This window comes from Drosophila sulfurigaster, chromosome 2L, assembly GCF_023558435.1.
Source record: "Drosophila sulfurigaster albostrigata strain 15112-1811.04 chromosome 2L, ASM2355843v2, whole genome shotgun sequence".
NCBI lineage: Eukaryota > Metazoa > Arthropoda > Insecta > Diptera > Drosophilidae > Drosophila > Drosophila sulfurigaster.
Genome location: NC_084881.1, coordinates 23498846 through 23512274, shown reverse-complemented (window position 1 = coordinate 23512274; position 13429 = coordinate 23498846). Strand labels below are relative to the sequence as shown.

Sequence of the window (13429 nt, the reverse complement as noted above, 5' to 3'; positions counted from 1 at the left end):
TACAACAGCTGTTAAGGGAGACCGGAGAGAGAGCAAAAAATAGTTGGGTTTCTGCCTTTTCAGGGCTGTCAAATGAGATTAAAATAAGCTTGTTCGTCAATCGACTTGGTTATCCCCCCTTTTGCAACACAGTCGCACACATGACAATGGAGCCATGTCCCGCTCCTTCCTGCTACTCCCCATGGTAATGGTCGCAGCAAATTTATAGCAATTGTGCACTAAAAGGGTTTTATCCACGCACAACAGCTTGACCAATAAAGCAACTAAGCGCATTTGTGCGCCACTCGAGAGGCGAGTTCTCCTCCTTCTTTCTCTCTCTGGAGAGAGAGAGGGAAACGTCGACGTATAGAAAGGGAATATGGCAGTCAGTTTATTGCCAAATTGAGTTCTGAGTGAGCGAACGAACGAACCAACGAAGGGCACAAAGCTTTGTTAGCTGACGACAAAATGTTGTCAACAACAGCTGCACAATTGAGATAAACTTCAATTTTCGTAAATTGTTTAGTTTATTGAAAAATGCGACAACTTGAAGGCTGCTGTCAGCGTTTCCTTCCCCTTCCCCTTCCTCCTCTCCCTTTCCCCCTCTCTCACACTCTCTTAGTACTCCACACTCACTCAGTCCACATTAAACGCTTTGAATTTTAATTCAATTTGACTTTAGTTTAGTTTTCAGTGTGTGAACGAGAGAACGAGAGTCTCACATTCACTCGCATGCCATCGAATTTATTGGCACATTTTATTTTACGAATTTATTGGAGTTGATTTGATTGGACTCGGGTAATGGAAATTGTGTCCAATGTGTGCCTGATGGCCAGTTAAAAGCTTTGTTTATGTAACCTACTGTCTGTCTCCATTCTCTCGATATCTCTTCGACAAGTTCATTTCGTTCAACTCAACCATATTTAATTTCGAGTGGATTTTAAAAGTTTAAATAAAATCCAAATTCGACAGTTATTATGCAGCGGGAAATGCCCAAAACTGAGCACAACAACTCTTTTAACTCTGCCAGTCGAAAGCGTATCAATTCGCAGAGCTTTACTCACATTGTACAATATACTATTATATATACATATATACTATATGTGCATACTATATATATGCATTTATAGAATCTGTGAGCTTAAGTGCAGTTGCTGGTCAAAGAATTTAACTCGGTTTGACAAGTTGTTGGCAGAATGCGTAAATGAAAACTAATTTAACATATATATTTTAAAGCAACTCGACGTTTTTTTTTATGAATAAATATAAAATATTCAAATGGGTTATTTTATTTGCATTGCATTTATTAATTTTTTTTGATTCAACATATTGCTTTATATGAACTCAATATTAATTTATAAAATATTTGTCTGCAACTGTGTAGATGTGCTTTAGAATTGAGATTTTTTAATATTGCAATATATTTGCTCTTAGAATAAATATTTGCAGAGTAAGCATTATGAGTTCCTTTTCCAGATTTGTATACCCGCTACTCATAGGGTAGAAGGGTATAAAGTATATATATTCTTGATCAGCATCAATAGGCGAGACGATCTAGCCATGTCCGTCTGTCCGTCCGTCCGTATGAAACACTGGATCTCAGAGACTATAAGAGTTAGAGCTATAATTTTTTTTTCGACAGCATTTGTTATGTTTGCAAGCAGATCAAGTTCGTTTCAAATTTTTGCCACGCCCACCTCCGCACTTTCCAATCAATAAAATCGAATAACAAGCGTAATTTTAAAACTAGAGCTGTGAATAGGTTTATATAATAATAATAGTATTTATGATTTCTGAAAATTTAGTTATGATCAGATAAAAATTGTGGAAGTTATTAAAGAAATACTTTTGTATGGGCAAAAACGCCTACTTACTAGGGTCTGAGTTGCTTTGGCCGACAATCTGGTACATTGTGCCGTCTATGGTATATTTTGAATGCGGTACTATATTGATATACCAAATCCACCATTTGGTAAATTTTTAGTATTTTTGTAATATTTTTGATATTTCTTTAAAATAATACCGCAATATTTTGCCTTTATTAAAAATGGGTAGCGGGTATCTCACAGTCGAGCACACTCGACTGTAACTTTCTTACTTGTTTTTATTATTTGTATTATTTATTAAATTTGTATGCATTTATATATAAATTACATTTGTAAATTTTTTTCATATTGAAAGATGATTTGCCCCAAATTATATTATAAAAAATATATAACTCAAATGTTATTGTGTTGCTTGATTACTAAGAAACTAATCAGCGATAAAGTTTTGTTTTCTATTTTATGTTCAGCTTAATTCTAAAATTATTAAATAAGAGTGCGTTTTTATTCAAATCAAATATTGATGTACATACGATTGCTAATAGATTATTTGTTACCAATTTTACCAATAAGCTTAAGTTTAATATTAGTTTATAAAATGCACATCTTCCGTAAAAAGCCTTCAAAAGTTAATTTATTATATTATATATTCGTCAAATTGAAAATTATCAAAATAAGTCCAGAATGCTAGAAATTATATTTGAAATGGACATGTTGCTTTATTTTACCTGCTTTGTACTGCAGAGAGCTATTTGCTGTCCCCGTTCACTCGCTTTATCACTACTTTTCCATCAGCTACAGTCATTGACCAAATAAGGACCTCAAAAGTCAGGCAGACTTAAGGGCCAACTGGCTGGATCATAAACAGTGCTGAAATTTTGGGCAAATGGTGTAAGACCTGGCCCATTTGCAGGCATACATAATCACACACACAGGATGCATTGGCCATCGAGTGCGATCCAGAGTGTGTGTGTGTGTGTGTGTGTGTTTTGGGCGTCAAAACTGTTCGTTCAGCTACATAATAGCCAAGGCAGCTTAATTGCATTCGTGTGTGCGAGTGAGGACCACAAAAATGGCTAAAAAGGGCAAATAAACAAGCGAAATGTGGCAGCAGATGGGCGCAGTTCTGAGAGGGGGACTAAAGAAGAAATTCATTATGTATTTTGCGCCTTGCAACTAATGGTGGCAAGTAGCAAGTAGCAAGTGGCAAGTGGCTGTTGCTACAGCTACAGCTGCTGCTGCTGTGTTGCTGTTGCTGCCATGACTGTAAGTAAGACCAACACTCGACAACACACAGACACGTTATCCATTCTGAAGATGCCAATACCTCAACAAGACCTAAGCACACCTCCTCCTCCCTTCCCCTTACTCCCTTGCTTCGCCTTTCCTGTCTTCAGCTGACTGCTTAGTGCAGCTTTCGTCTGTTGCGGTTCGGCGCTTGTTAATTTTACAGTGGAAATTGCTTTGGTATTTACAGTGCACTCGGGCAAAGGCGCATTACAACCACACGCAGCTCTCTCTCTCTCTCCCTCTCCCGCACCCAGTTGCCATCTCATTCACCCCTCCCCATCGATGTTGCTTGTGTTTGTTTTGCGCTATTTGCGCTGCATTTTCCATCGACAGCTGTTAAACATTTTCACGTAAAGTCTGCCGCTTGATTGTGTTTACTTGCTGAGTCGCTATCATCACCCACATCCCCCTCTGCCTACTACTCCCCCCTTCTCATTTCTTCCATGCACTGCCACAAACTCGTGCGCTGCATAAAAGTTGCCTCTCAGGGCTAATCAAGAGCGCCACTTTGTTTGATAGCCCCCAGAAAGTATGCTTTGGCATATTTTGTAACCTGCTTATCTTTAAACTAATTTGTTACAGCTGAAGCGGGCAAAATGAGGGAAAGCGGGGAAAGTAAATCACACCCCAAACATCGCTCTTCCCTCTCGCATCTCGCTTCTTCTGCTCCCATTTTGCGGTCGTCTTTTTATCAACTTTGCGGTGCGTTTCATTACCCAGACAACAGCGTCTTGAAATGACTATAAAACAATGCAGCATAAAAAAGTGGAACTCCACTCCCCGCTCCCCGCTCCAACCACCCCACCACCACTCTTCTTCCATTCATAGTCGCCTTGGAACAAGCAAAAGTACTCTGCGAAAATAAAACAAAGTAACTATAATAAATGTTCGCAAATAAATTTGAGCTGCAATATTTTTTTTGTTTCCGTTCGCTTCTCCTTTTTGGCTTTTTTTTTGTATTTTTTATTTTTGCCTTGACATAAAAAAAAGTTTAAGCACTTTGCTTCCCTTCCATGCGCCAACGCGAATAAATAGAAACTGTATTCAGCTAACAAAATATGTTTTATGTTGCGGAATTTGTACATTTTGTGACTGATGAGCACAAGATGTTGCAAAGCATTACATTAGGACTTGACTAGTCGAAATGGAAACAAACACATACTCATGCGTATTTTGTAGTTCTTAACATCAATTTGGATAATTTGTGGCAGAACTTTTGTTAAGGAAGCAGATTATTTCGCAAGCATAAGTGCACATTTCATTAAAAGTGAATTTCGACTTGGCGATCAACCTGAAGAATAACATAAAAATAAAATAAAAAATAAATATAAATTAATAAAATAAAAAATAAATAAAAAATAAATATAAATTAATAAAATTAGAAATAAAATAGCAATTAAGAAAGCTACAGTCGAGTGCTCTCGACAATATTCAAGGTTATATTTGGTATACCTACGCTACCTATTTCAATAAGAACATATTCTACAACTATATTAACAATATATTGCAAAATATTTATATATTCTTACGGATGTATTTGGTATATAAATATTGTACTCTATTCAAAATATACCATAGAGTAAAAAATAAACCAGATTGTCACCCAAAGCAACTATCCCGAGTACAAAGATAATAACATTGGTAATTAAAACGGGTATAAAAATCAAAATGTTATTATATGTTAATATTGATAAAATGCCATCGCATTAAATTTATAGTGAAATAGATGAAAGATTTTTTTAATCAGCATTTGAGTATAAAATAATTTATAGATAATATCTCCTAAAGTTTCTTTGCTGAACTTTTGAATATTGAAGTTACTATGATTATATATAATATTACATATGTTGTCTTGATTTATTGACATTTATTCCTAAACTTCAAATCGATTATGTTTTTAATTAGATTATTCCCAATCTTTCATAATAATATTAATATATAAACTGCTTGTTTCTATAATCTAAGAATTATCTAAATTTGACTTAATAATAATAAAGTTTAAAGTTGATCTTAAAAATAAAATAAATTAAAAAAAAAAGAATTTCGCTGGTGAATAACAACTCGAACAATTGGATTTTAGACTGATAACTCAACTGTCAGCAACGATTCAGATAAATATTTACTGTGTAAGAATAAAGAGTCTAGTACACAAATAAGGATAATAACTTTAACTGGCGTTTCACATTCGAATCTAATCAGTCGCATCGCTTGACACATGCAAAAGGCAGTAAAGGGCGAAATTGAGACTTATGTATAAGAGAAATGGGGAAATGGAATTCCCCAAGCGATGCGATGCATGTCACCACGTTGCGAATCGTCTCAAGTCTGAGCCATCGAATCCTCCACAGGCACTTTTCACTTTTCCCAGGCATCGCATCGCATCGCATCGCACATTTCCAATCACAGAGTGAGTTACGCTCCCCGGGAGTGTTTGGTGCCGCACTCTCAAGCGCATTTTCAGCTTAAAGGATTTACATTGAATACTGAATGTTGATACTTCATATGAGTTTAGTTTTCGGTCGCGAACTGTCGCCTGCCAGCTCAGCTCACAGCGAGTATCTTCGATTTCCATAAGTGAATTTCATTCAGATAGACACAGCGAGAAGTTGATGGGAAGAGAGAGAGAGAGAGAGAGAGAGAGAGTGAGGCAGGTTCAGATGCCACAACGTTGCATACTCTGGGGCGTCATATGTATGCGAAAAGCCGCCTTCGCCGTATCATGGCCAAATGGTGTCATGTACGATATGTGTGAATCGTGTTGTACAATTTCATGGCTTGGCTTTTCCCCCGCAAACAGAAACACAAAAAAAAAAAAACAGAAAAATCCAATCGCAAAAGGAGCGAGACATTTTGTTCTTTAAGACAATGTGCCGTGATTTGGGAGTTGGAGTTGTATATAGATACCAAGTTATACGAGTTTTCGTTTGTGCGTATTTGGTTTGCTAATGGCAAACATTTGGATTTTGCAAATCAGTCGGAAAATGTGCACTGTGCACTGTGCACTGTCTTTGCTTCTCGCTCTCTGTTGTTTCGGTTTCTCATTTATATGTTTGAACTGTCATGTAAAGCCTGAACAGCTTAAAATCAATGCCAAATGATTGAGGAGTTGACTTGTAGTCAGTTTACTGAGTTGGCAGATTTCTTACTCCTTTGGGGATTGGATTTCAAAATCCATTTGTTAACAATTCACAAACAATAGTATTATTTTTTAAACCAGAAGAACAATTATTCAAAATATTTAAATTATTTGAAATTTTATAATTTAAATTAAAAACATTAACATGGATTTAAAGAATTTTTAAGTAACTAACGAATGAAATAATTGAAATGAAATCAAAGTTTTATTTTTTGAATGAAATAATGTTTACGACTTTAGCGAAAAAAAGTAGTAAAATCAAAAATAAAATCTTCAAGGTAAATTTTATTTTCCAATCTTCTAAATTTCATTCAACCTAAAATTCGTGTTTCAAGATTTTAATTTTTAAAAACGAAAATTTTACCAAGATTTGTAGTGTACTTAAATCTTGTTTTTTTTTTCCGTACAGAATAAAACATTCTTAAAACAAATTATTAAATTATTTTTTAATTAATTAATCTTCAAATTCAAGATTAAATAGTTCTTAAATTCAGATTAGTATTATACTTTTCAATCCAGATTTTTATTTACATGTGTGAAAAATTCCAATTTTCAAATGGTACAAATTAATTTTAAGATATATTTTATTGATGTAAATAAATTATTCAATTTAAATTAATAATTTCCATTGTTTGCATTGCTTGCAGGTGACAGTGCGAAAAAAACGTACAAGCAAAGTGCAAAAGTGCAACAACATAAAATATAAGGAAAAAGAACCACAAAAAGAGAACTTCCTTTGAAAAAGAGCCGCAAGTGGATGTTAGTGCAAACAGGAAATGAATATGCAAAAATGACAAAGAGGATATGAAAAATGCAAATATCAAATCGTGTTCAATGCAAAAATCATCTGCTAACCGAACGAAACGTGTTTACACAATTCAGTCAATGGAAGCGAAACTCAATACGAATACATATGTGAGTCACTGTGCAGCCAATCGCTAATTGTGGCTGTGCGCAACTGTTGTTGGACAAAAGCGATGGCAAAACTTATATGAAAATATGCATTAAGTGCAACCGCAAAATAGAAAACCAACAGAACAGAGACAGAACGTAACAAGAAAAAACGGAAATAATAATTTTAATAAAAAGAAGAGGACAAAGGGAAATTACGCTGTGGAAAAACGATAGAGGAAACCAAAAAAAAAAAAAAAAAAACACGAGATTTCAAATGTAAAAATTGATTTCTGCGGTTTCAACTAACGGATATTGCTCATACGCAAAGTATTGTGGCCAAATAGCGGTAGTGCAGTTAAGAAAACAGCAACAAAAAATAAGAGCTGATAAATAAATAACGAATAATTGTGTTGATCAATTAATAATCAATAAAAATAACAGAAAATGGCGCTGCCCAGAATAGAATTCTGTAGGATTTTCATCATCTTTATCGCCTGCCTCACAGCATTACCAGGTAAGTGTGAACAGACATTTCCGTTAATATATTAAGTGTGGCCAGCTATCTTGATTAACCTCTGTCACGCAATTTGAATCGGAAAATACTACTACTGGTATTTCCATCGGGTCACTTAGTATGTGGTTCAGAAATATTGCGGTTGAGGCACAATTCACTCGACTTGTTTTCACTCGGATGATGTACACACAACACACACACACATACACATACACTCACTGGCAATTTGAAAAACCGCAGAAAATGCAATAAACAACCTCAAACTATAGTTAGTGTCCAACAGTCCAGCCAAAGGTCCTGGCAAATAACGAACTTCAATATTAAATACCATAAATATTTTGAGTGCTTTGTAGTACGACAAACGTCAAGCTCAAATGACATTTTACTATTGTCATGTCATTAAGTACTAAATAATGACGGCATAAACCATATGTAAACGACAAAATTAAACTCCAATAAATTAAAGATGAAATCCTCCTCAAATGTACTTCTATTTGATTTGAATACTGTTTTAAAATATCATATTACAAAAAATGAAAGACTGGCTAAGTATTTTCATAAGCCAAAAGATAAGATTGAATAAAAAACTAAAGACAAATCAAATAGCATCAACAGACTTTTCCATTGTCTCAAAAGAGTTCTAGATTATTTTAAAATTTAAATTATATTTTAAAGATAAAAACAATTTAGTAAACAGATTTAGCTTGATACTAACAAGAAATTACCTTTAATAATTTCGAAACCACAAATTACTATTGCAAAATTAGATAATTCAAAATAGAAAAACATCATTACAGCAACAAAACTTCTTTTAACTTCAAAATATATTTTTTAATTAATTTAAATTGGGTCTTATTATAAATGTTTTTATATGAGAATTAAAAAAATAAAAAATAATAAATTGAACAAGAAAACAAGAAACTAAATGCAATTCTATCAACTTCAAGAGATATTTTCGTTGTTCTAAATTGAAAAAAGCTTCAATATTACTACAAGGCTCCTCCAATTTTTCTGATCGATTTAACAATCCCTCAAAGGATTTCTTTTTTTGTTGTAATACTCAGGTAATTTTCTTGCTTGCCATTTGGTAGCATTAGTCGCAGACTTTTATCTCTTTACCAATTTTGATCCTTTTGCTGTCAATGCCCTCCCACAATGTTTTCATGACTTTCTAGCACTCACAACACTTCCTTTGTACTCAACTGTCATAGCATTCGCATTCATAAAGAAATTTTCATTATTATTTGCAGAATTTTTTCACTTGGTTTTTTAATATTTTCACTTGCTCATTGTAATTTGAATCCGTGCCTGACACGCCTGCCTCTCGTTTTCCATTTTTTTCTATACGAAAATGATTCCATTTTCAGTTTTCATCTCTCGGGCTCTCATCGCTTTCTCCGCTGCCGTCGCCGCCGTCTGACACTTTAGGCAAAATGGCTGCAATGACTTGCCGCTTTGTCTGCATTTCCGGTAGCTTTAATAACGTTTTATATTTCCGTTTTAACTGCTCGACGACCACTGTTTTTTCTCTTCCCTTTTTTACGAGCAGCCTCCCGACGAATTACTAACTACGATTCGAGATTTTGTAGTCCTTTCTTGTCATCATTCCCTTGCAATTTAGTATCCTTCATAAATCCGAGCTTTTGCTTTTGGCATTTCATATTTAAATGTTGGGGAAAAAAGAAAATCGTTGAACTTGAATGTCGTCGCTTAATGCGCTGCAGCTACAAGTGAACTTTGTTGTTACACTAGTTGTAAGGATTGAAGTTTATGTTGGCGGCGGGGCGGGGTCTAAGGCAATTCATCAAAGCGACTTCCGTTTCCGGTCTAGGCCAAAGAAACACAACAGCTTGATTCTGACTACTGTGTTGACTCTTGACAGACATGCGACCAACTGACGTGCCAGACAAGTTAGTCATATTTTGAAGGTGCCCACACACACATATATATAAATATACACACATACACACACACACTAGTAGGGCAATGGGAAGTAGCGACGCCTGTTCGAAAATTTCAATCACGTCGCGCGTATCCTTCACTAGACACGCATTTCAATAGCCAACTAGGAGCAGGCATTGAATGGATAGTGGAGTGTGGAGCGTCGTGGCATGTGCATGTCGCACGTACCTCACACACACACACAAACACCTACACACACTGATAGACAGCTAAGCTGAAGACGGAGCTACATTGAAACTAATGTCTGAATAGCATGATGATATATTCGACGTGCTTTGGCCTAACGCAATAGACGCATATCTAATTAAATTATTGTTGTTAAATTATTATTATAGAATCTAATGAACGAATAACAATGCAAGCATTTGCCACATAAATACTTAACAATAGCTGAGTTTAAAGATAATGGCCAGATGAGAGAAACCGGTTAAAGTAATGAACTCGGGTGTGGAAATTAATTTTGAAGATACATATTATTAATTAGATACTACAATATAATGTACAAAGTTTCTAGAACTGAAAAGTTACTCAACTACAATTTACGTTGAATAATATTAATTATTTAACTTATTTCTAATGTAAAATAACGCTGTGCATCGAATTTTGAGAAATTTTGAGAATATTCTGAAAAACTATTATCGGTTATTAAATTTATAAAAAAGTTTTTGATAATTTAGCTGCTTTGGCTGACTTTATTTTGTATTCTACGCTATATTTTGAATGTTGTAATATATCAACATATATATTTGGTATATTTCAGTATTTTTGCCGTACAGCCGCACTGTTTTGATCTTATTCAAAATGGGTAGGGGATATCTGACAGTCGAGCACATTTAGTTTTCTTACTTATTTTAAATTGTAAAAACTTTAGCATAATAGTCTTATAAAATATCTTATAATTAGATGGCCGTTAATTCATTAAAATAAATGCAGTCACATCCATTTTATATCACCCAAAATGCAGTCGATAGAATTTCCTTAGGTATACAAATTAATTTTCATTGCCTGAAATATATTTCGATTTCAAATTTCTTAAATTTTTGTCCACTACACGATCAACTCTCGCTACATCAGAACTAGTTATTATTTTAAAAAATATTTGTGCTCTGCCATTTGCCACAACGATTGCCAGCGCAGTGCTTTAAACTTTTTACACACCAATCCACACACACACATTGGCATTAGTATTTGGTGTGGCAAGCACGCAATGTCGGCGGCTGCCGGAAATGCCAAGCACAAGCCAACAACAAAATGGAGAACAACAGGAATCAACTGTTGGCATGTTCCCGAATCTCTTTTCGCATTCTACATTCCCTTCTCCCCACTCGTATTTTCTTTTTTTTTCCCCCGTTGTTGTTGCCCGGCTGGTTGGAATTTTTGCCAGCGTAATCACGATTAAACTGTCAACGGCATACTAATTAGATTTTTATTTTTATTGCGCTATGACAGCGCCGCGTGACGGCGTCACCAGACATCCTACGCTCTACATCCCACGTCCTCTATATCCTGGCATTCTATGTCCTGTTCGAGCTGCTGCTGTGACTCTGGCTGTGGCTGCTGCTTAGCAAAGCGTGCCTCATGGCACTTGCTGTGCCCTTCAGCCGCATCATTCCCAGACGCGCGCGTGCCTCGCATGACCAAGTGTCCTGAGCGAAGAGTCCTGCCAGAGTCCTGGCCGGCTGCAGCAGAACTTTGAGCACTTTGCGGCGCCTGCTATTTTGTGATTTATGTCTTATCATATTTATGAAAATTATTGTTATTGATGGTATTCAATATTATATATACATATATCTATATATATCGCAAAATGCCACAATGATTGATTGAAAAATTGAGAGCTACAAACTTCGGCTGGTAATTGATTTAAAATACAGATGCCTTGAGGCGATGCGAAGAGCACGAAACGAAGTGCTCTTAATTAAGTGTCAGCTGCCTTCAGCACGCACAGCTTAAAGTCAAACACCCACCCACACACACTCATGCAGAGACTGAGAACATATTTATTTTAGTTTTTGGTTGCCTGCAATAATTCTAGTCTTTGCCATGTGCCATTCTTTGGGGGCGTTCTTTGGACGGAGGAGAGTCTATTACTTCCAAGCTGTTGAATTCGTCACCGCGTACTCAAGAAATACCCACTGGCAATTCCCCTAACGAAAGACCCAGACCTCTTTGTCGTTCTGCTTTTGCTAATGTTTTTTTTTTTTCTTGCTCTACCTTCAAGCTGCTGCAGTTTTTTTTTTCATCAAGCTCTCAGCGGCTCAGGAAGTGAAATGTTTTGTTGTGTCCGAGTTATTGTAGTTATCGTTGTTGTTCTTGCTCCAGTTGAAGTTGTTGTTGTCGGTGCGTTGGCGCAAGTGCTAATGCGGCCAGACAATAGCTATGGCGTCGACGTCGACGTCGACGGCGTCGCAACGGCTGCGAGTGAAAATCGTTGCATACTTTTCAGCGTGCAGCTAAAAGATTTAACGAAACTGCGCCAACAGCAATTGCTGCTGCTGCTGCTATTTGTACTTTGTGTTGTTGTTATTACACTTGTTGTTTACGTACTCAGTAAAGCCTGCTGCCAATTACGAATGCATGCAAATATTTTTGCTTGCAATTTAAAATAATTATAATACTCGCATGGGCCAAAAACACAAACAAGAGCGCAGTCTGCTCTTTACTGTTGTTGTTGATGTGATTATTATTACTCACTGGGTTTGCTTTAGTTGTTGTCCATTATATGCACTCTCAACCAGCAACCCTTGGTGTTATTTGCGAGTTTTGTTAACAAACTTTGTTGTTCACTTTTCTATTTCCTTAAAACATAGCGCCCATTTAGCTAGCTGAAGTTTTTAGGTTCTGCATAGAATGCTTAAGCAAAATAATCCGAGCATGAAAAATGTCTTAGAAAGATTTCTTCCCTATTATTGCTCAGATGCATTCACAAAATCCGCATTCCATGCTTAAGTAGAAGAATGAAGTGCTAATTCGCAAATAAAGAATTTTTTAATTAAATCAAAATTCCAAACTACACATCAGCTAAGCAAAAATTCTTAACTACACATTTTTCACATTTTCTTTTCTACTCAAAGGCTTTGCTTGAGCTGCTAAAAATTGGTTTTCTTCGATAGATAGCAAACTTCAAAAATAAACGCTGAATTGCATTTTTCATATCAAATTGAATTAAAACCATTGTGTGTCATAAAAATCAAAGTCGTAATAATAAATATATTCCAACTTTTATACCAAATAACTGACCGCTAATGAAAAGTTTTAAGTAGTATTTCAGATACAATAAAAAGTCTTTGGAGTTTAGGTAACTTCAGTGTTATGCGTCATCCGGAAATAAAGCAATAAAATTATTATATGAAAATATTAAAAACATAAGCAAATAACAAAAGCTGAGATAAAAATCTCAAATCCACTTGAAGAGATTGAGGAAACAACAAAAAAAATAAAACACACTATATAAACACAAACCATTTTTGATGAATATGCAGAAAATGTGCTGAAAATTATTTCATGCGCATGTGTGGGCGTGGCGGAAAAAAGGATAAAAGCGGAATGGAAGGGGAAAAGGAAAGGAGAGGCAAAAAAAAAAAAACTTTTGATTGCTGAAGTAAACGCACCCAACGGAGTTTGGCGTCAGTTTTGCTGGTTTGGGGGTCTCGTGTCTCTCAGTCGTCTGCAACAGATTCACGTCATCAGCATCATCATCATCAGCGGCAACAGTGGCAGCAGGATCAAGCGATGCCTGCCGCCAGGGCGGCGTCTGTGGATACGGCATTATCATCATATACCCATCATAATCATCATCAACAGGCCGAAAACGTGACGCATGGAAATTAA

The 13429-nt window shown here is 35.7% G+C and overlaps 1 protein-coding gene across 2 annotated transcripts in view; it reads left to right on the top strand.

The window, feature by feature from the left end:
- The window catches only part of LOC133850297 (uncharacterized), a 79538-nt gene that overhangs the window by 26220 nt on the left and 39889 nt on the right, over positions 1-13429 (top strand). Inside the window, exon 2 of one of the 2 annotated variants that reach the window (XM_062286350.1) lies at positions 6876-7636. In XM_062286350.1, coding sequence (XP_062142334.1) covers positions 7567-7636 — 70 coding nt within the window. In that variant the 5' untranslated portion in view covers positions 6876-7566. The remainder of the gene's footprint in view (positions 1-6875; positions 7637-13429) is intronic. The other variant, XM_062286351.1, reaches the window with a different exon arrangement.